Raw genomic sequence first — 23,228 nt, 5'->3', positions numbered from 1 at the left:
CTGTACAAGTAAGAACCCAGTAAGTGGATGCGCAGCCATCAAAGACAAGCATGCCCCTACTTTGCTTGAATGTGTAATAAGCAAGTGTCATAAACATTTTAACTGTAGTTTTGCTATAAACATAACTTAAGAGAAAAAGCTGATAGAAATTATCTTGTGTGTTGCTAACTTTTAACCATACAAACTACAATGCACAGACTCTACACACCCTACATATTAAGTACATAGCATTTTAGGATTGGTTTGTAAAGTTGTGGCTTCCATGTTAAACTTGCAAGTTCCAGTCAATATTCCTAATTCTTCCTTCATCTGTGTGTTTTTAGTATTGAATTTTTTGTGCCCTTCATTCTTAGGGGTTTGATAGGGAGAAAATTAAGAAATATATTATGGGAAAATGAAGCAGTTAAAAGTTTAACTTTTGCTGGGCATAGTGGTGCATGTCCTTAATTCCAGCACTCAGGAGGCTGAAGCAGGTTGATCTCTGAGTTCAAGGCCAGCCTGGTCTACACAGAGAGTTCCAGGACAGCAGAACTATTACACAGAGAAACCCTATCTCGGGGGGGGGGGGGAGGTCTAACTTTCAGAGATGTTGTAAGTGTGCATACTGGATTTAAATTTTCAGATTTTTATAGGCCTTTTAGAAATTCAATAAGTCCCCATGGGTCTGTGCAATAATTGTATAAACCCCATTTCTTATTATATAGCCTATAAGCATATCCGACTTCTAAGCCCCTTCCAAAAACTTTGCTGAAATAGTAACACATTAAATTTTTTTAATTGAAAATAATTTTTTTCATACAATACATTTTGACCATAGTTTCCCTCCTTCATCTCCTCCCAGATCTTCCCACCCATTTAACCCCATGCCTTCTGTCTCTCTTTAGTAAACAAAATGGGTATCTTAGAAACAACAGAAAAGGCAATAAAAGAGTTTGTGTGTATCCATATCCTGAGATGACTATAGATGATGCTTAATTGTGTGAACAGCGGGACTGAGGGGAGTGTTCAGAGTTTGAGGCAGATGTCTCCCTGATGCTGGTGGACTAGACTTTTAAAGATCTTAGCATGATGGCAGGGACTCCTGCTGTCTTTTCCTGACAATTTCGGTCAGACTCTCCCTAGCCCATTAGAAACATTACGAGAACATTGGAACTCCTAAGGAAAAGACTGTCCTTCCTCTTGGGAGGTTCCCGCATAAACAACCCAATGCGCTATTCCTCACTCTATCAAGACAGAACCTGTGCTAGACTGAAAACATCAAGTTTTAAAACACACACACACACACACACACACACACACACACACACACACACACACACACACAAACACACACACAAACACACACACACACTCTACCATCACCGTGCAACACACACATACATTCAATGACAAAAATTAAAACATATATAACCTTAATACAGATTTAATGTATATTAAAACTCTAGACAAGCAAACAGAAACTAACGAACTAACAGAGCCACTACCATCACCATCTCCACCATCATTACAGCAGAAATGTGACATACAGGTGACAATTCTGCAGGATGAGTGACGGACGCCAGGTGGCGTCAACGCGGAGACTACAGGAACAGGGTGGGCGGGGCCGCGACAAAGGAACCCCAGGCTCTTGTAGAGCACCCCAAGGTCTGTGAAATACCGCGAGAGCTTAAATCTAGCCTGTCCGCCTTATAGGCCAAGTCCTGCCCCGGGCCCGCCCTCTGAGGCACCTGCCCCGCCCCACACGCAATCGGTTTCCGGTGTCGTAACGCGGCGGTGGTTGGGTGGCTAGGCAGGCAACATGGCGGCGTCCGTCCTGGGCTCGCTGCTGCGGACCTTCCGGCAGGTCAGGCCCTCGCCTTTCTCGCCGGCCCCCCCCTCACCCCTGAATTCCGAATCCTGTGGGTCCCCCGTAACCCCTTCACCTGTAACGCGCAGGGACCAATCCCAGGGCTCCTTCCATCCGGCTAGGTTAGGAGAGGCCCGGGCGGCGAGCGAGGAGGTGGCGGTCAGGTGTGGGTTGTGATTGGAAAGCTGCGAGGTTGACTCCGGTTTATAAGGAACTGCGCGTAAATGGAGAAGAAAACGGGGCTGAGGGATTGGAAGCCGGCGGTGACAGAATTCCGCGTAGGGAGCGGCCATTCCGTGAAAACTGAAGGGCTAGAGGAAGGGCAGGAGAACTGGCCGCAGAGTTGAGGAGTCGCAGTGTTGTATGCGGACAGAAGCTGGCAAGAGTAGCAAGGGAAGCTGGAGAAGCCTTGTAGAGCTTTTCTGGGGAAGGAGTCAGAGGGTGACCTGGGTTTTTTTTCTTTTCTGTGACAGAAGCAACATCACAACGGTATATTGGAGAGAAAGAGCCACTAGAGTCGGGAACAGTGCTGATAGAGGACAGGAAGACTCGCCCGAGCTCTGCCTTTTTGCAAGCCGGAGATGATACAGGCTCTTGTTAAGAAATTCGATTTTAGGGGGGCTGGAGAGATGGCTCAGAGGTTAAGAGTTCTGCCTGCTCTTCCAAAGGTCCTGAGTTCAATTCCCAGCAACCACATGGTGGCTCACAACCATCTATAATGTAACCTGATGCCTTCTTCTGGCCCACAGGTGTATATGTGGATCACTGTATAAATAATAAATTTTAAAAAAAAGAAATTAGATTTTAGGAATGTGGTTAGGTCACATCTGACGGTTTTGTCCAATAAAAATGCAAGGCAAACCACAACTGTGATTTATAACTCTTCTACTATTTACATTGAAGTTAAAAAGCAGGTGCAGGTAATTTTGATAGGTATTTTTAGCCCGGGAATAAATGTATTCTAACAAGTCAAGATTAGAATGCTTCATGAAACATTTTACAGTCTTCTGTTGAAAGCAGGTTTTCAAAGTCATGCTTGTATCTTTACACATAAAACATATCGCAGTTGGGATGCTAATTTTTGCAGTTGTACCAAAACCAAAGTTGGTTGATATTTGAAATTTTAGGTGCGTTAGTATCAAGAATTATGTCCCCAGTTGTCCTGCTTACTCTGCCAGTGCCTACTAGCCGTATCCATGGCCACTGTAACGGACAGAGATGACAAATAAGCTGACGGTGCTGTAGCGTGTATCCAAACGCTCCTGAGCGGGTGGGTGTGGGAGTGGGAACTTGGCTGTTCTCTTCACACGGCTTCTTGTTTTACAACTAGGGGACATTGAAGTCATCAGAACATGAGGGTGTGGGAGCAGGTGACAGTGGTTTAAGAAAAAAGGAGCACTCCTGCAGATTGCCATTGGTTTCCACAAGAGTTGTATGCACACACAAATAAATAAATGTAATACTTTTTTAATATATTAAATATTGAGCTGGTAAAATAGCTCAATGGGCAGTACTTGCCACCAAGCCTGTCTGGTTCGGTCCTAAGGACCCACGTGGTGGAGGAGAAAACTGATTCACTAATGTTACCGTCTCACCTCCATACACACATGCCCATCCATATACACAAGCACACATATTCATGCATACACGCCAAATAAATGTAACTAAATCTTTCATTGCTGAAAGTCATAAGTAGTGACTGAAGGTGGTTTATAAGATTGGAAAAACACACGCAGCACCCACGGTCCTTGCTTCTGTTTTCTAGGCGGTCCCTCCATCAGCGGCAGGTCAAGTCCGAGGCTACTATGTAGACTGGAAAATGTTGCGGGATGTGAAGCGACGAAAAATGGCTTATGAATATGCAGATGAGAGGCTTCGGATCAACTCACTCAGAAAAAATACCATTTTGCCAAAAGACCTTCAGGTAGCCAGTTTAGTCCCTTTTTTTCCCCACAAAATTAACTGACTTCAGATTTTTCTTGACGCTGTTTCATTGTAACTTTGTATTGCTATAATTTCTGGAGAATGAGATGAGATACTCAAATCAACCTAAACAGCTGTATATTTGACTTTGGTAAGTTTAGGATAAAGGACAACTGTTCACTCATTCCTGCAGTCCCTAGACAGACTAGTGAGTGGTGACCACATAGAAACCAGAAATATTTTGATCTAAGGTCTCCTCAGCTTCATCCTGGTCTTGGAACCCTCAAGACATTTGGAGGGGTTGCTGATGCATGAGCTATGTGCCAAACATGACCTGTGGTCCTGGCACAGGACCTGCCCTCCTGAACTCCTGTGCCCTCCATAGTTAGGAGGGGCATTTAGCCTTTCTTGTTATGTACTGGCTAAATAAAAGGGTGTCACAGCTGTTTGGCACCTGAGGCACAAGGTTTTACACTTAAGTGGTACTAAAGAGGCTTGTAGGAAATTATAAGTTAAACTCAAGGCTACCTACCTTGCTGAAAGTTCATATAAAAAAACAAACATGTATACAAGTTGGCAGAATGATTTTCCCCCCCGAAGACAGGGTTTCTCTGTGTAGCTCTGGCTGTCCTGGAATTCGATCTATAGACCTCACACTCAGAGATAAATCTGTCTCTGCTTCTCGAGTGCTAGGATTAAAGGTGTGCATCACCACTGCTTGGCTGATAGACATCCTTTTAAGTCTCATCTGGTTTAAGCTAAATGAGCAGAAAACTAATTACCCGGGGCCACTCTGTTGTGCCTTTTACCACAATGTGGGGTCTTACATTTCTTCCACTAAATAGAAGAAGAGAGCTTTGGGCAACTTGGTTGACCATGGAAACAGAATGGTGGCTGCCAAGAGATGGGAGTCTGTAGGGGTCAAGCACAATTGGTCAGTAGGCACACACTTGGGGTTATAAGGTGAAGAAGTACTGTGCTAAAAATATAGCGTAATAGTCATAGTACTGTATTTACTTGAATTTGCTAAGAGAGGAATGATACTATGTGCCAGTATATAATTATTAAATATATACAAATTTTTGTCAGTTAACCATGGAGACAGCATATTAGTGATACTTGAAACAGTATAGGTAGAATAAAAAGCCAAACAAATGATGAGAGAGAAAATATATGGGCATATGACATACAGTTTACAACAAGAAAAATGTTAACTTATGGTGTTAGTGAATGTTAGCTGTTAGCCAGTGCCCTTAGAAGGGAGGCACAGCTAAAGCTTTGGGTGCTGATTTTACTTTATAATTCAGTGTTGGTTACACAGTATCTGTTGTTTGTAAAAATATACTGAACTTTGTCATTATAGTTTATTGGGGAAAAAAATGAAACATTTGTTTTATTTCTACTCAAAGGTTAAGGCTTACTACCATATCCAGTGTTCTTTGGCTAAGATTGTAGCCTGTTCTTCCTTTCCTTTAGGCATTATTATGATCTGCTATTTCCCCTAGGATATGGCTAGTGAAGAAATTGCTGCCCTTCCACGGGATAGCTGTCCTGTTAGAATCAGAAACCGGTGCATTATGACATCCCGCCCACGTGGTGTTAAGCGTCGTTGGAGGCTTAGTCGCATTGTCTTCCGCCATTTGGCTGACCATGGGCTACTTTCTGGAGTCCAGCGAGCAATATGGTAAATCAGTTTCAGAACCTGCTGTCCAGGAGGCCAATCCTGTCAAGAGACTTTATTAAAAGACCAAACCCTGGTTTTGGTGTAGTATGTTTAGTCTACCTGACTCTGAGTTAAATTACTTTTAGATTTTAAATGTGGTTATTTCTCTGTCATTGAATTGCCTTTTAACTTTACAGTAGACATATTACTCCCACACATGGTATGAATGGAATAAAAATAATTTGTTAAATTATGGTTTTTCCTTCAAGTTTGATGCTTAGTAGCAAAGTATATTTTTTAAAGAGTCACTTCACAAAAGACTTAGACATCCCGTCTAGCTGACAGGTTGCTTTCCTATGATGTGATACTCCTGGGCTAGCTTCCTTTGTCTCTTTGAGATAAATGTGTAATAAATTTCTAGAGTAAACAGGTTGGTATACTAACAATAAAAATGGAAACCAATCATTCTTCCTTCCTGTGAACTTTGAAGTTTGTATATATTTGGGGCTTCAGGCCACTCTGCTCCTTCTTACTCATTGTCCTATTACCAGCTGAAGCCCCTTGGCATCTGGATCCTGTGAGGTTACTTACTGTCCTTGTTTACTGGCCTAAGGGTCCATTTAGCTCATAGGTCCTGATGCAGACACCTGTCCTTAGGGTACACTGGCTCTTATAGTAGGAAATGATGCTTAGAGACTACAGGATACACTAGGGTAACTCATAGCTCCTAAATTGTCGTTGCTTATAAATTTTGTTTCAAGATTTATTCTTTGCTGTTTATGTGCATGTGTGGGGGTGGGGGCAAGTGCTTTGGGAGGCCAGGTGTCAGGTACCACTAGAGCTAGAGAGCCACCTGGGATTAATATGGGGAACTGAGCTGCGGTTCTTTGAGAGTGTTACATGCTGAGCTATCTCTCCAACCCTAGAAATGTGTTTTTATTAAGTAAAAAAGAGTGGTACCAATATAGTCTATATTTATCTTACATAAAAATCTTAACTCCTGCGGGCTGGCTCAGCAGAGTGCTTGCTGCTCTTCCAAGGGACCAGAGTTCAGTTCTTAGCACCCTTATTGGACAGCTCATAACGACGTAATTCAGCTCCCTGGGAAATCCAAACACCTCTGACAACCACAATGACATGTACATATCCACTTATGTGCAATTAATTAAAAATAATCTTTAAAAGAAAACCAACTCAGGGCTGGAGATAGCTCAGTGGTTAAGAGCACTGCCTGCTCTTCCAAAGGACCCAGGTTTAATTGTGAGCACATGGCAGCTCACAACTGTCTGTAACTCCAAGATCTGACACCCCTACACCAAGGCACAGAAAATTTAAAATATTAAAAAACAAAACTCATTGTCACCAACTTCTTCACAATATACCAAAATTGCAGTATATTGCTATTACTACTAATTGTGGTACAGAATCCAGAAAATGGACAAATGATAATATTCTAAAGATACTTGAGAAAAACTTGTACTAAACTCAGTATGCATACTGTTGCTTAAATAGTTGTTTCCCCCAAATGCGTATTGAACTTTAATGCCCAGTCCATGGTATGAAGTGGTGGGGCCTTCACCTTCATAAATGAGATCAAGGGGCTGGAAGACTTTCATCCCCTTTGCACCCTCTGCCAAAGCAAGCCTCCAAAGTGGTGAGAAAAGTTTCTATTATTTCTATAAATAATAGAGCAGAAATGGACTCGAGTTAGGTTTTGTTTTTGTTTTGAATATTAGTTCTTTTTCAGTGGTTCTAATGTTAACATTATCCATTTCTACTATGATGTACCATCATAAAAAGTCCTATTAACATTTGTTCTTTGTATACATTCCATTTTTTTGTGCTATCCATTTATTTTTCATAACCTACTCATGAAATTAAATATTTATACTTACATAAAATCAAAAATCAAGTGCAATTTTCCCATTGTAAATTAGGGTGGTATGGTTTTTCTTAGTACTTTCTAGAACAGGGTTAATCATACTTATTAGGATTACTTACTGGAGGCATGCAGAATTTACCAGTGGCTACACCACTGAAGAAAATGTCATCTCCCCCAGCTTTTTTTTTCTATAAATGATTTATAATTAGCAGAAATCTCCCATTATGCCATGAGTTTTGGTGTGTGTTTTTGCCACGTATTTTCCTTTTACATTTTAAATTACAACTTTCCTCTCATTCTTGGGTTATAATAGAATTCCGTGTCTTCTAGTACTTATATACCTTTTTTACACTTAGATCCTTGATGCTGTAAATGTTGAGAATATGGCTATTTTGTTATATTGATATCATTAACAATTCACTTTCCCCTACCAAATATCATTTTCTATTCTAAATCTTATAATATGCAATCTGCTTCACCAGTCTATTTCGTGTTTCAATAGTACAGTCTAGAGGCATTATACTTCCGGCCATGTATTCTGTTTATGTGTTTGTTGTTCCTGCATGTACACCTGCACACCAGAAGAGGACACCAGATCTCATTACAGATGGCTGTGAGCCACCATGTGGCTGTTGGGAACTAAACTCAAGACCTTTGAATAACAGCCAGTGCTCTTAACCTCTGAGCCATTTTTCCAGCCCTTTTACCTAATTCTTAATTATAGTTGTACTGATCTGCTGGCTTTTTCTTCTGGCATCTAATTGCTCTTTTTGTTGGTATCACTCCAGCTTCTTAGTGCAGCAAATGCAGTAACAAAACCTAACTTTGAATACACTTCAAAACAGATAGCAAAACTGATCTTTTAAGTAAAACTCCAACTTTATTGAACAAAGGAATAGATGGATCTTCAAGTTTTCACATCATGGTTATTTTTTAAAAGCCATCTGATCCAATGCAGTCCTTACCAACACAAGATGTCTATTTTTGTCATTTGTATTTTGTCTAAATTTATATTCATAAATATACTTAAGTCCATTAGTAGTACATGGTAATATATGGCACACACACTACTCAAGCTGGTAATAATGGACAACAGCTCTATAGTAACTTGCAAGTTTGTGTACAAATTTGAAGTTTATGCAAAAACTTTGGTTTTATTTTTACATTACTGTGAGCTAATGTCAGTTGTATATAGGGAAATACTTGTTTTCTATCTCCCAGCCAGAACAAAAATATGTGATGTAACATTTTCATTATGTAAGATTTCTTTTTTACATTTCAGAAAGAATGTCATATAACCCTTTCTTAAACAAAATGACCAGGGTGCTAATGAAGGAAAAAGTTTAATAAGCATTATTTATTTAAATCAAATCCTCCAGTAAGAAATGAAGAATTTGTGGTCTATACTTAGAAGGCTGTGTAAATAGTTATCTGTCAAATTTTATGTGCAGTTCAACAACATTCCCTTAATGGAAACATGTGTGTTCAACATCACAGTTCCCCTAAGGACTTAAAAGTCTCAAAATTCTGTGTCTTCTCTGGCTTGCTTCTCTCTGGATTCTACCCATGCTTTATTAATGGTTCGCTTCATGTCATCATCTCCATCTTCATAGATTTTTTTAAGAACATTCATTAATCCCTCACTAGGATCTGCTTCAGTGTCATAGGAAGGCTTTCTGTGAAAAAGAAAACAGGCTACAATGGAAAAACTGAGGCATGGAAAACATGCTTACATTTTTAACTGGTGGGAAGTTTAAGACTAGAAAGAAGGGACACTAAAGTATACAGCCAAACAGCATGCCTAGGTTCATCCTGAGAAAACTGCACACCCACATGAACATGGCAGACAAAGGAAGAACACCAAATGGCAAGGACTGACCACAAGGCAGTGAGATTTCAAGAGTAAAAGGCAAATGTGAGTAATTACCTTTCTAACTTGTGGGGTTTTTGTTGTTGTTTTGGTTTTTCTAGACAGGGTTTCTGTTTTAGCCTTGGCTGTCCTGGACTTGCTGTGTAGACCAGGCTGTCCTGAAACTCACAGTGATCCACCTGCCTCTACCTCCGGAGTGCTGGGATTAAAGACATGCGCCACCATGCCTGGCCTAATTTGAGTTTTAAAAGCACATTTCTTCACATTTCAAAACCTACAAACCCCTACAAGCATGCATTATGGTATGAATAATGAAACTAATAAATTTTAGTTAGAAAAAAAGAATCACTAAACTTGGGAATCATGGATCTGTGTAAGGTTATAGTCTTTAATTAAAGTGGTAAGTAATTTGAGTTCAACCAATGTCTAAACAGAGCCAATCAACTTTACATTTATTTTTATAAGTCTCATTATTTAAACTCAGGCTTAAATTAAGCCTCAAGTAGTCACATGTGTCTAACTCTAGCCTACTACTTCCCAAATGCATGCTGGCTACCAGGGGAGAAATGGCAAAAATGAGTAAGTGACTCAGTAGAGGGTACTACCAACTACAGGAGCAAACTTAGAACTGATCCACAATGGAAGTCATCTGGTAAGATTTTTTAATTGAGGGTAAAAGTAAAACTGAATATGATAGTAAATACATATAATCTCACTAGTTGGGAGACACAGAGTTTGAAATACACAGCAGGGGACGGACACACACACACACACAGCTGAGTGTAGTGGTGCACACCTCTAATCCCTGCACTCTGGGAGAAAGAGGCAGGTGGGCCTCAGTGAGTTCAAGGACAACCTGGTCTTTACAAAGCAAGTCCACGACAGCCAAGGCTACACAGAGAAAACCTGTCTCACACCCCCACCCCACCCCTCAAAAAAACTTCCTGTCAACAAAACCAATGAGTGTGAAACCAACTATACCCCAGAGACATCTAAGGAATCAACTTATTTGGATAAGCTGAGCTCTTCAAGAATTCCTAGAGCAGATTTATTTGAGAACAGGCCTATGCACCAATATGCCCAGGGATAAAAACAATGCCAAAGAACAAGCTCTATAGTAACTGTCTTAAACTGGTCCTTGCCTTCTTCAAATAGGCTTTAACAGGCCGGGCATAGCAGTGCTGGCCTTTAATATCAGCACTCAGGAGGCAGAGAACATGAGTTCAAAGCTAGTCTGGTAAGTTCTAGGACAGCCAGAACTACCTAATAGAGAGACCCTGTCTCCAAGAGGTTGGCCCAAGACCTCAGGAAACTGTCTATAAAGCTGTTGTTATCCATAAAAGTGAAACCGTAACCTCAGCTGAAAAGAGTAAAAATTAAAGGGAAGTAGACTCACTCTTTCTCTTTGCATTCCTTTTCCACCTGAGTTAAGTAGTCCCATCGTGTGTTTTCTGCTTTCTTTTTACATAAGATAATAACTGTATCAGCCTTGACCTGGATGAAAAGGAGACAGATGGAGTTTGAAACAAAAATAAGCATGAATATTTAGAAAATAGTAATTTACACAATCAAGTGGCTAGTACATTAATATGCATTCTTGGTGCTGGCAATCCTTTTATGAATTGGCTAGACTAAAACAAGAAAAACCTGAATACTTTCAATGATAATGCCATCAAGTCCCAAAGATAGGGTTGGAGATACAGCTCAGCAGAGTGCTTGAATTTGTAAAGCCCATGGTTGATGCCTACTATCACATACACAGGGCATTGTGGCACACACCTGTAACCTCAGCACTTGAGAGATCGTAGGATTATCAAGAGTTCAAGGCCATCTTTAGCTACTTAGTGGGATGGAGTAAGGCTGGGCTACCTGAGACCGTAAGACCTTTCCACTGAACCTACCTTGCAGTTCAGTAGGTAAAGCCCAAGTGCATGTGTCTTGATTGGTTTTGCTGGTTTGTTCTTGTCAATTTGACATAACCTAGAGTACCTGGGAAGAGGAACCGTCAAGACTGCCTGTGGCAAGTTCAGAGGAAATTTTCTTGATTAACCGTTGGCAGGGAGGGCCCAGTCTACTAAGGGTAGTATGTGGGTCTTGGGTTGCATAAGACGACAGAAGCCGGTCGAGGTGGTGCACGCCTCTAATCCCAGCACTTGGGGAGGTGAGAGAGTGAGAATGCAAGGGTGAGGTGGGCAAGCTCCACAGAACAAGCCAGTATGTTTACGCCTTGACTTCGGTTCCTACCTTGAGCTCCCTTCATGATGGACTATGATCTGGATATGTTATTTAGTCTTGGTGTTTTATCGCAGCAATAGAAACTTGGCTAGAATAGCATGTCATGCAGATGTCTAGAACCCAAGTAAAAAGCTAGACACGGTCACACACAACTGTAGTCACAGCAGTCCTGTGGCGAGGGGACAGGAGAATCCCAAGAAGGTTGTGGGCTAGCTAGCCTGCTGCTAGTGAACCAGCAAGAGCCTGTCCCAGCAAGGTAGAAGGCAAGGGCTGACAGGAGGCCACCTTCTTATCACCATGGAGTGTGTACATGTGTGGCCCGTGTGCCCACACACACACTCTAAAAGAAGCTGTTAATGGGAAGTACGGGGAGAACTTCATTAGAAGGGCATCTCTGTGATAAATGTGATCCAATTAAAACCTAAGACTTGAAAGAAGGGCACTGTAGAGAGCGAGAAGAAAAGCGAGGGGAAACAGACATGGTGTGTTGAAAGGACTGGCTAATCTCAGTGGTTTAAGGAAAAATAGAGGGGAACATGTCTGCAGGGAGAGCAAGGAAGGGGAACACTTTCACCAATGAACTATCTAACTCCTAGATGCCTTGATTAGTCCTTCAACTCAGAGTAACAAACGAAGTTATCTGGCTTTTATTACTACTTTTAGGCAAATACCTAACAGGAAGAATTACATGTCTATATATCTAATATACTAAACATCACTTAAACTGGAAAAGACTAGAGTTTGTAAAAAGTATGAGCAACAGTTTTTAGGTTTTTTTTTTTAATGTATTTTTACAACTTCAACAACTAAGCTAAGTACTTAAAGAGATCCTTGCATGTATCACAATTTATATAAAATGCACCTAATACTATTAAAACTATTAATGTTAGTGTTTCCTATCTGTCTTTATACCATTTTAATAATTACTGTGCAAATGGGGAAAATGAGGCAAAGAAATGCCAGGGGTCACACTACTAAGTGATAACACTGGCATTAAAACTCACTTTTTATTTTTTTATTTTTTTGTTTTGTTTTTCAAGACAGGGTTTCTTTGCTGTAGCCTTTGCTGTTCTTAAACTCACAGTGATCTCTTAAAAACATTTCTTAGAATAATACTCTACAATGAATTGGCAAACTTTCTTCAAAGGACCAAACAGTAAATTATTAATTTTACATTTCATGGGCTAAATGATCTACTCTGCCACTGTAGTGCAGAAGTAGACACCAGAAGTACTTAAGAATAGCTGCTCCAGTAACAGACTACTTACACATCAGTCAGGAGACTACACACTACCAGTAACAGATAGATACAGCAGAAAATTTTTAGTTCTTCTCCAGCCTAAATTAGCCAGATTCAATTTAATAAGGTTTTTATAATATTTTGACAAAAAAAAAAGATACTCACTTTTTTTGAACTGCTTTCCACAGAGATGGGTTTCAAAAGATTGTTCACAATCATGGAGTAATTCTTGCCGTTGAGATTTTTTACCAAAAGATCAAATGACCTACAACCCAACAGTGGCTGAATTATCTTTCGGTTCTTTAACACAGGCATTGCACAGCTCTTGAAACAGTAAATAACCGGCTTTAGTCTAGCACAGCAGCTCTCAGCCTCCTAATGTGCTGGAACCTTTTACTACAGCTCCTCATGCTGTGCTGACCACAACCGTAACATTATTTTGTTGTTACTTCATAACTGTCGTTTTGCTACTGTTATAAATTATAATGTAAATATCTGACATGTGACTCCTGTGAAAGGATCCTTCAATCCCCAGATTGAGAACAGCTAGCTGGGCTAGTGTGTAGACTCGATCGTCCCACTTCTTTAAAAGTTAGAGTATAGTTAAGTCTAAATTTAAGCACGTTTGGAAGCCATACAGAAGACAAGAGCCCCATGATAAGGCAATGAGCACTGTACTTCCCGTAACAAGAACTCACCTCTCTGTGAAGTGCACCTGTACATTCTCAGTGGGAACTTGATGAACTCCAGTTAAGGTAATGTAGATTTTCACAAACTTATCTGACTGATCCCATCCTGGCAAAACAAACAAGATGGAACAGTAGTATCTGAAACTGTCTATAGAGCAAGAATATATGACTTATAAAAACCACATAGAGGCCCTGAAAAATTGCCTAACAGTTAAGAACACTGGCTGTTCTCCCAGAGAAGCAGAGTTCAAAGTCTAGAACCAACACAGCAGCTCATAAGCAACTATAACTCTAATACCAGGATATCAGATACCTTCTTCTGGACTCAGGCAGTACAGACATACATGCAAATAAAACATGCATACACATAAATAAAATTTGGAAAATAAAACTCCAGAAAATGAAAATCCAGTAACAGAGACATGGGGAAAAACAAAAAACTAAAAGTTAAAAAATTCTCAAGATAGGGGGCTGGAGTGATGGCTCAGAGGTTAAGATCACTGGCTGCTCTTCTAGAAGACCCTGGCTTAACTCCCAGCACCCGCACAGAAGCTCACAATTGTAATTCCAGTTCCAAAGGATTCCCCCCGGTGTCCCGTTCCCCCCCCCCCCCCGGAAACACAAAACACCAATGTGCATAAGAAACAAAAAGGAATCATTTAAAAAAAAATCTGCAAGATGGAGAAGCTATGGTCTCAAACAGTACTTCTATTTTTTAAATTTTTCATTGCTTTATTTTATGTATGAGCACTCTATCTGCATGTGTGCCTGCAGGCCAGAAGAGGGCATCAGATTCCAGTGTTGATGGTTGTGAGCCACCATGTGATTGCTGGGAATTGAACTCAGGACCTCTGGAAGGGCAGACAGTGCTTTTATCCACTGAGCCATCTCTCCAGGCATCATTTTTTTGTTTGTTTTTTTGGGTTGTTATTGTTGTTGAGACAGGATTTCTCTGTGTATCCTTGGCTGTCCTGGACTCACTCTGTAGACCAGGCTAGCCTCAAAGTCACAGAGATCCACCTGCCTCTGCCTCCCAAGTGCTGGGATTAAAGGCATGCTCTACCACTGCCCAGGTCAAACAGTACTTCTAAAAACAGTACTATTGTTGAGACTAAGCATCCAACAAGTGGGAGAATGTAGACTCAAATTCAGTTTTTAAATCTAAGGCCTGAAATGTTATTTGTTAGAATAAAACTACAATTATTAAATGTGTTTCATCTTTCTCCAAAAAAAGTATTCCTATTAGAGTTGGAACCCTTAGCCTTGTGAATACCAGGAAGCCCTCTACTACTGAGTTTCATTCCAGCACTTATTTTTCTATTCTAAGAAAGGATCTAAACTGCCAAAAAACTGGCCTCAAAATTGCCATTTTCCTACCATAGCCACCTAAGCAGCTAAGATTACAGGCATGTGCCACTATGCCCAGCAAATACTTATTTATCTGTTTGTTAAATAATTTTGTCCTCCACCTAAAACTTGACAGATCGTGGCATGGTGACACACACAATCCTAGCACTGTGAAATGCAATCAGGAGAAGCAGGAATTCAAAGCCATCATCAGTTACACAGGGGGTTCAAAGCCAGCTTGGGCTACATATTCAGACGCTATCTCTGGGAAATTACCAATTCTCCATTAAGCTGAAAAGCTAAACATAAATACTGTCTAATTCAATAACTGTTTCTACTTTTCTAAGTATTCTAAAAATAATAAAAATAAAATAAATAAGGTGTAACTCCAGCCCTTTCAAGATGAAGTCGAATGTAAGTTTAAGATTCCAATCCCTAAGCACAGCATGGTGGTGCACAGCTAGGCTCCCTGCCTCCTGAGAGGCATAAGTGGGAGCACCTCTTGAGCCCAAGCTGACTTCTAAAACCAGTCTGAACAACACAGTAAGATGTCTGGAAAAGCAGAGTGAGCCTGTGGCACACGAGGCAGGTGGGTCTGAGAGTTCAAGGACAAAATGGACTACAAGCCAAGAGTCTCACACAAAAAGCAAAGCCCAGATAGATAGATAGATGGGCAGACAGACAGACAGATCCTAATTCTTCATCATAAATACAGATAGATAGATAGATAGATGGGCAGACAGACAGACAGATCCTAATTCTTCATCATAAATATGTTAATTTGGCCTCCTAGTATACTTATCTAATGCTGTTTTCATATATAATGAAACAGTAAAAACCAAATGTTAATATTTTTAAAAAGTCATAAACTACACACACACACACACACACACACTTATGTAGTCATTTCTGTTTGGCAGAACACTAGATACAGTGAAACGGGTCATACCATAATTACTGATTTTCACAGTATATCCTGTTGTAAGAGGAGCAACCATAGCAGCTGGCTTTTCATTGTCAAGTTCTGGTTTCTTCTGTGACTTCTGTTGCATCTTGTTCTTCATTTCTGTCTCAATCTTGGATTTTTCACTTGTGAGAGTATCACGTACTCTTTTCCTAGTGGATTTTTCCAGCAGTACTTTGACCTCTTCTAGGTCTTTCTGCAACTGTGTTAAAATAGAGGTAAACAGGATAAATAAGACCTGCTGCCCAATTTAACTTACTGAAGAACTAAAAACTAAAATTCATTGTAATTTAAGAATTGCAAAATTAATTATTTCTTCTTGTTCATTAAACTGTAAATAACTCAAACTTCCTTTTTATTAAAGAAAAACAATCTTAAATCAATAGCAATCAAGCCTATATTTTAACTCAAACTTCCTTTTTATTAAAGAAAAACAATCTTAAATCAATAGCAATCAAGCCTATATTTTCCAGTGTGGTAGGCTGTTACCTACCTTTGTGCTAGAACACTGAAAAGGAATCTTGGCGGATTTAAAAGTACAAAAATAGAAAAAAATTGTTCATAGATGTCCTTATAACACCAAGTCTAGGCATCACATGCTAGAAAATTTAAATATTATAGTAAAAGAGATAAGAATCCATCTGACTGGGAAGTGCTAGGGCTGTTACTGAGGTAACTGAAGGCTACACTTTCTTAGTTCTCATTGATTCTCCTATCTCAGAATTTGAATTTTTAAGACAAAAAGAAGATTTTTAAAAAGTCAGCAAGATGGTTCAATGGATAAAGGTGCTCACTGCCAATCCTGATGGCCGAGTCAAATTCCCAGGATCTAAGTGAAAGGAGAGTCAATACCTTCAAGATCTTCTGATTTCCACATGTGCCATGGTAAATAAATGTGCAGATACTCTGCTTCTAAGAAAAAAGCAGTTGGATTGATCTTTTAGTAGAAACTGAGACCACAGAAAGGAAACCTAGATGTCTAACCCCATGAATACACTCTTAGAAACTGGTCTTTGCAGAACTGTTGTTCTCTTGTCATGACAATACACCAGGTAAGCCCTCTGCTTTCTAGAGACAAACACATAAGGTGGAACTTCACTACTAAAGACAATGCTAGAGGCAGGCTGTGGTGGCGCACACCTTTAACCCCAGCACTCTTAGGAGGCAGAGGCAGAAGGATTGCTGTGAATTCGAGGCCAGCCTGGTCTACAAAATCAAGTCCAGGGCAGCTAAGGGTATCACAGAAAAACCCTGTCTCAAAAACAAAAACAAAACAAAAAGACAATGCTAGAATATCAGTGGGCTGGGGCTGGAGAGATGGCTCAGTGATTAAGACCCATGCAGTTCTTTCAACAGACAGTGGAAAGTTTAGTTCCCAGCACCCACACCAGGCAGGTCACAAATCTAATTCTACTTCCAAGGTATTGATGTCCTCTTCTGGCCTCCGTGGACAGTTGCATACACTTGCTATATAAGGTATAAATATACACATACACACAAACACAAATCAATGGGCTTAAGTATTTTCCCCAACTGTCCTCTGACATAATTATGAGTAACTGGTAAGCTGACCTGAAAAAGAGCCACCTTACTTTATACCTTAGTACTAAATAAAAGGCTCGATGTTAAACATTCTTAAATGCCCCATTTACACAACTGTTCAGGATCCATTATAGAAAACCACAATCAAAACAGAGTTTGGAGTCCAGTCCCAGTGGATAGATCTGTAGCTCCCTCAACCTAAGGTATGTAAAGGCTCAAGCATTTTCGGATGTGGGAGAGGTTAAGACTGTTAAGAGTCAGAGGTCATAGGAATTTGTTGTGAGATTGTGAGCTACATCCACTCAAAACACCTTACCAGCATGACTGCCTAACCCTGAGCTAAGCAAGAACAACAGACACGAGAAGGTAGACAAGGAACGCCCAGGAGGCCTCAAGCCTACAACAGGGAACTACAGGCAAAGAAAAAAGGCTGAGAGCACGAGAATCTTCCCTAAGGAAGAGCACACCAATTTGTTAGCCATTACCATATGGTCAGTCCTGAAAACTTACCTACACATTACATAGACTTAAGCACGTATATATCAATTAATGAAAAGAAGAAGAGGAAGAGAGAGAGTAAGGAAGAGCAAGAGAGCTGCAGAATGCTCAAATAGGGTTTGGAGGAAGGAGGAAGTGATGTAATTTATTTTTAAAAAATCTTTTAAATGCTAGATATTAGGTAGTAAAAAGGAGTTAGTCAGTCTTCATCTTATAATAGCTCATTACTCTGTGGCCGTTATGATCTCATTTGTTGTACTTACTAATAACAGACAGTTTAGACAAAGACCAACAGTGAAGCTCCTGTTCACAATCTCAAGAAAAATTGATCCTAAGATCCAAAACTGCACACTCATCTTTTGAATATAGAATCAAGGTTTTTTCATCCAAAGTCTTACAGTGGTTTCAAAATTTAAATGGATTCTAATGTCAACATAATAAAAATATTAAAAGTAAAGCAAATACTTACTCCCAGAATAAAGATTTACTTAACAAAAAGGTGAAAGAAAATATATCAAATCTAAGAGGTTTTGCTTTTGACTGAAATGGGAATCCTTTTCTAGCTGATTCATGGAAGAATTCCCAGACCATCTCTATGGCCAGTGTTAGCTCTAAGTACTCTTTAGTAAGATATCAACTGAAGTGATTTACAGAAGAGGCATTGCTCCATTTTTGTGTTCATCAGCCCTGAAACCAATGATAGTGCAGGCTCTGTATCCAAACTTTAAGGTGACTGAGACTAGATAGAGCAGCTCCCTACCCACTTTCTCTTCTAATTTTTCTTCCTTCCTTCTTGCATGCATTTGTTTTCTGTATGTAAATATGTATTCTCTTTGAATTTGTTTCCTAGTTATTCAATAGGGGCTTTCAAACCAATGTGCTTGGCCTGGCCTGGCAGTGTATGCCTTTAGTTCTATCCCTCTGGAGGCAGAGAAAGGCCAAGGCTACTTAGTGAGACCTACCCCACCCCCAGATTGCCCAAAATGCTCAAAACCCCCTGAAAAGACACCAGGAACACACACAAACAGAAAGGAAGGTGGTACTACACATTCACTTGAATGGTATCATATGAACAACAAAACCACCCAAGAAAATAACACATTTGTGAGTATATGGAGAACTAGGACCTTCTGTGCAATTTTTGTGGAAATGGTAGCTTCCTTTTATTATCAGGCACATGGACTAAAAACATGCGTACAAACCAAAACTTGTTTACAAGGATTCAGTCAACCAGCTGGAGAAACAAGCCATGTGCCAACAAATGAGTATGCATTGTGTCCTTGCAATGGGATATTACTCCACCTTAAAAAGGAAGGGTATACTGCTGGACCACGGATGAACGAGAAACCAGGCACCAGTCCAGCTAGATGAAGCACCTATTCAGTGGATTTCTACTTGAGGAGATGAAAATATTCTGCAACTAGGTAATAGCGATGGCTGCACAACAGGAAAATTGAACTATACACAATGTGATTGTATAAGGTGAATTTTATCTCAGAAGAAGAACGTGCCCCTCCCTACATGCCTATCTTCAAACCTAAAGTTAAGGAAAGATCCTTCCTTTGGACAGGGTTAACGCTGAACTACTACCTGTATGCACAACGGTTGGCCACTGCGGACTCTCCATGTGAGCACGTGGTGGCCAAGACCACTTATTTGTGTCAAGATACCCAGACTAATACTCTGACATAACTTCTCAGTTTTTCTGCGTTTAAAGCTGATGTCTTTTCAAAGGGAGGAGAAATTTTCCGGAAAGCGAATCTTAACAGCTAACCAACGCTTCTGTAATCACAATATATCAATCACCTAAAACCAATATAGGCCAGAAAACGAGCAAATTAAATTATCATTCCTGTTTTGTAGCTGAGTAAAACTTGAGGATCTAAAACAGTCAAGTCATCCACGTTTATTGTTTACAGACCTAAAAATAGACGCCACGCAATTTCCGACCATTACCTCCAACTAAATTTTCAATTACTTTTAAGAATGCTTTTCTACACAAAGACTGGGGATGTAACGCAATGGTAGAGCTCTTCCCTAGAGTGTGTAAGGCCTGCAGGTCCGCTCTGGAGCTAAGTAAAAACCAAAACCGTAAGCACTGCCCAAGGCGTTCAGAAATAACAGGGGATGTGTAACCACCCTACGGAATGAATGCGGTGCCCAGTGTATCACGAGTGGTCGTGCGGGCATAGGAATTCCTTCCAGCTGCCCCCGGCTCAGAGCTAACAGCTTTTGCAATGAGGTTTAATTTAACGAAGGTTCCTGAACCGGGAGCCGAGAGGACCTCAGGCAAACGACAGGGGGCAATCACCCGCGAGCCGACCACTAACCGCGCCAAAAACTGGGCTCCCGACACACCCCCGACCTTGCGACCGCGGCCGGCCGGGCCACTCAGGGCCCAGGCAGGTGGCGGCGCGGAGGCCGCGGGACCGCGACAGGGGCAGGGGTTGCGGGTACGAGCCCGGGGAAAGGCACGGGCCGCCGGGTCGAGGTCGACCCCTACCTCCTCCAGAGTGGAAGCCATGGTGTGGCGGGTCAGGCCTGAGGAGGGAGCTGCAGCGGTGCACAGGAGAACACAGGAAGAGCCGAACACGCCACCCGCGAACGTCGCAGCGCCGGCAGCGAGACACACGAACCCGGCGCGACTCGGCGGCCCGCCCTCCGCACGCGACGCCTCTGGAACCTTCGCGAGGCTCCGCCCAGCTCCGCCCCGCCGAGTCTAGTCCCGCCCTCCAGCCGGGTCGCCTAGCAACGCTCAATTCTCGCGAGTGTTCAAATGTTCAAGACGCGCCCAGCCTTTTCCTTCCGCCCCAGCAACTGAGACGTCATTTCCGTTACGGCGTAGCCTGGCTGCGCAGTCTCCGCTCGGAACCTCGGCGTGACCTAGCCCCGGAACTAACGCACAGCATTCAGGGGACCCAATGGGAAGTGGTTAGAGAAAGGGCTGCTTCCGCCGCTAGGATGCCGGGGTACCGGTTCGGCCATCTTGTCTTCGGCTGCTGTGAGAGAAGAACAAAGGAGCGCCCCCCGAAGAAAGTTACGTCCGGACAGGACAGATTAGTTAAGGGAGGAAGATTCCTGAAGAGAACACTGACTGTTTTTAAGTGGGTATTGGGATTCTGGAGAGGTCCTGGGCCTAGCACCTCTGACGTGGCGCCATCTCGTCACTTAGACTTAGAAAGGTTGCAGTGGCCATGCGACAGGCTCTTAGGCAGAATGGTTGTACGTCTTCAATGGCAGAAATTTTGATTCTGCGGGACCTTTATGAGCTAGCTCTTGATACCAGATTTCCCAGTGCCTTCGCTCTTTACTAACAGTTAAGTTACTTTGTAGTTTTCAACATGGTTAGGAGTAAGTGATCCCACATAAGGAACGTGGAGACGTTCTTAAACTTCTGGTTGTAGCATCCCAGATAAGTAAAGTCCCTGCGCAAACCGCCTTTCAAAAATTTTTAACTTCTGACAACATAAAGACGTCTACAACACACATGGAAACATAAATGCCTGGGAGGCCAGGCAATCTGCTGTCGGCTTTATAGATGCTTCGGCAAGCAATTAGAATCAGCAGCAAGCCAGAAGGAAAGTGCTGTCGTACTAGAATTTTCAGTAATGTATCTAGACATTACAGCATGCGTGAATTTCTCTCGCAAACTTGCACAAACTACATAGTGTTTAGTTACAATTTAAATAAAAGTCGCAAACCACCAGCTGCCTGGCCGGCAGCATTAAAAATGAAAGTCTTTTTCCGGAGTGGACAATGACAAAAATGTACTGCCTTTCGAGGCTTGCGTATTGATTGTGAAAACAAAAGGAAGAGAGTATGACTACTGCTAAAGTACGGAGATTTTTATTGTATATACGAGGGAAAAGCAGACAGAGGTGGAGAGCCCAGGCCTAACATGGCCAGCTGACTAAATCGCATCATGAGAGGAGAGAGGGAGAGCAAGCAAGGGAGGTGCCTAGGAAGAGAGAGGCTACTCGGGACAAGAGACCTGTAGCAAAAATGGCTGAGTTACATTGAAGGGACAAGTTCTTGGCACAAGACACTCCAAGACCAAGTTCTCAGCACAGACTTTTTCCCCCCTGAGGTCCAAATGGCATAAGAAACAAAGACACAAGATAGAGGAGAAGGGGAAAGGAAAAAGAGAGAGGGATATTTGTCCTAGCAGACAACGGACTGTTTTTGGATAGGGAGGAGATAGATGTGGCCCATAGGCAAATGACAGTATATAAAGGTAAAAGGTGAAATTCCTTGTTAGAATGCGGTTTTACATTTTAATTGGGCATGTTAATTAAGGCAGCCAACAGGAGTGGTGGGAGGGGTTTGAATGCTGGACTTCAATAGTTTGATAGCTGGGCCTTGCTTGTCAGACTCAGGAGGAGGAAGTGGCCATATAAGGGAATAGACCTTGGCTTTAGGGATATAGTTTAAAGGTTTTTATGAAGGCAAAGGAAATAGGTGAAGGGCAAACCTGCTAGAGCCCTGTGCCAGGCTCAGGCTCAGGGGTCAGGCTGAGGGAAGGGAAACAGAAGCCCAGCCTCACAGAGGAGAGGTTTAGGTAGGGTAGGGTAGGTGAGGAGTGCTGGGAGGAGCCACAGGTACTGAGTGAGACTTATCCCAGCTTTCTGACAGACCTAACAGTATTGTTTCTTGGCTTGGGCACAGGTTACAGTGCTATGAGCTGTAAATATAACATTTGTGTGCTGGTTTGGTAGTTTATTCCTAAGTCCTAGGAGGGAATTTTTCAAAGTATTATATAAAAGACAGATCCTCCATGTGGTCTCTCTATTCTCTCTCACCCTTCTCCCCCCTCTACCTGCTCTACTCTCTTACTTTCTCTCTCTCCCTCGTCTCTCTCTGGGGTACCCCTCTCCCCTTTCTTTCTCCATACTCACTTAATAAACCTCATATAATACCTGTTGCCTGGCATCTTATTATCTTATTTTCTTGTTATTAATCATAACAGTAGCTAATTGAAATGATTTCTTCTAGCGCCTAATCCTACACTCAGGTATTTGGGACCCTAGTGTAGCCCCAAGTGTTTAGGGTAAGGACTTTTTAAAGGCAAAACCCACATCCTGGTAGTTCAGCAGTTGCAGAGGGAGGTTTTGCACAGACAAGCAGTTTTTTTTAAAAAGCTAAGATAGATAGTTTGGCTAGCTGGAAGGGGAGGTTTGCACAAGCAGGCAGTTTACCAGAAGCCAAGTTAGCTGGGGCATCTTGACCGTGGGTTTCTAGAATAGAGTTGGGTAATTTCCCATGGGATTCTCCATCAAGGAGATCAAATTCTCCTTAAACCTAAATGGCCTCAGCAAGGATACAAGATGGAGAACCTCTGCACTGTGTTGCCCTGCCATGTCACTAGTGGGCTGGTGGATGAGGATCATTTGAACTCAGTTCAGTAGCTGGAGGCAACATGCACAAAGTAGCAAGATCCTATAAGTTAGCGTATGTTTTATTGTTAAAGTGTCCAACAATAGGTAGAAACAAGGAACCAATACTCCATTGCACTCTGTGGAAACATCACTT

General features: G+C 41.6%; 2 protein-coding genes across 4 annotated transcripts; one reads left to right on the top strand and one right to left on the bottom strand.

Moving 5' to 3' along the window:
• Nucleotides 1-1,686: 1,686 nt before the first annotated feature.
• Nucleotides 1,687-5,895, top strand: MRPS14 (mitochondrial ribosomal protein S14). Of its 3 annotated transcripts, XM_084797106.1 has the most exons (4): nt 1,756-1,843; nt 2,320-2,514; nt 3,612-3,770; nt 5,275-5,895. In XM_084797106.1, exons 2-4 carry the CDS (start codon nt 2,428-2,430, stop codon nt 5,455-5,457), a joined length of 429 nt encoding a protein of 142 aa, XP_084653232.1. In that variant the 5' UTR covers nt 1,756-1,843; nt 2,320-2,427; the 3' UTR covers nt 5,458-5,895. The 3 variants fall into 3 exon arrangements, with proteins under 3 accessions (XP_084653233.1, XP_084653232.1, XP_084653234.1); XM_084797107.1 differs by lacking the exon at nt 2,320-2,514 and having other exon boundaries at nt 1,687-1,843; nt 5,275-5,685; XM_084797108.1 differs by lacking the exon at nt 1,756-1,843 and having other exon boundaries at nt 2,476-2,595; nt 5,275-5,685.
• A 2,746-nt stretch (nt 5,896-8,641) lies between these two features.
• On the bottom strand, nt 8,642-20,430 carry CACYBP (calcyclin binding protein). Its single transcript, XM_084797088.1, has 6 exons — nt 20,203-20,430; nt 15,645-15,861; nt 13,358-13,454; nt 12,825-12,924; nt 10,581-10,678; nt 8,642-8,990 (listed from the first exon to the last, which is right to left on the bottom strand). The coding sequence occupies exons 1-6, from the start codon at nt 20,221-20,223 to the stop codon at nt 8,834-8,836; spliced, it is 690 nt and encodes a 229-aa protein (XP_084653214.1). The 5' UTR covers nt 20,224-20,430; the 3' UTR covers nt 8,642-8,833.
• Between the last annotated feature and the right edge of the window lie 2,798 nt (nt 20,431-23,228).

The sequence above is a fragment of the Acomys minous genome (genome assembly GCF_964271855.1).
Source record: "Acomys minous genome assembly, chromosome: 1".
NCBI lineage: Eukaryota > Metazoa > Chordata > Mammalia > Rodentia > Muridae > Acomys > Acomys minous.
Note: the sequence above shows the minus strand (reverse complement) of the source record. Positions and strands in the feature narration are given on the sequence as shown.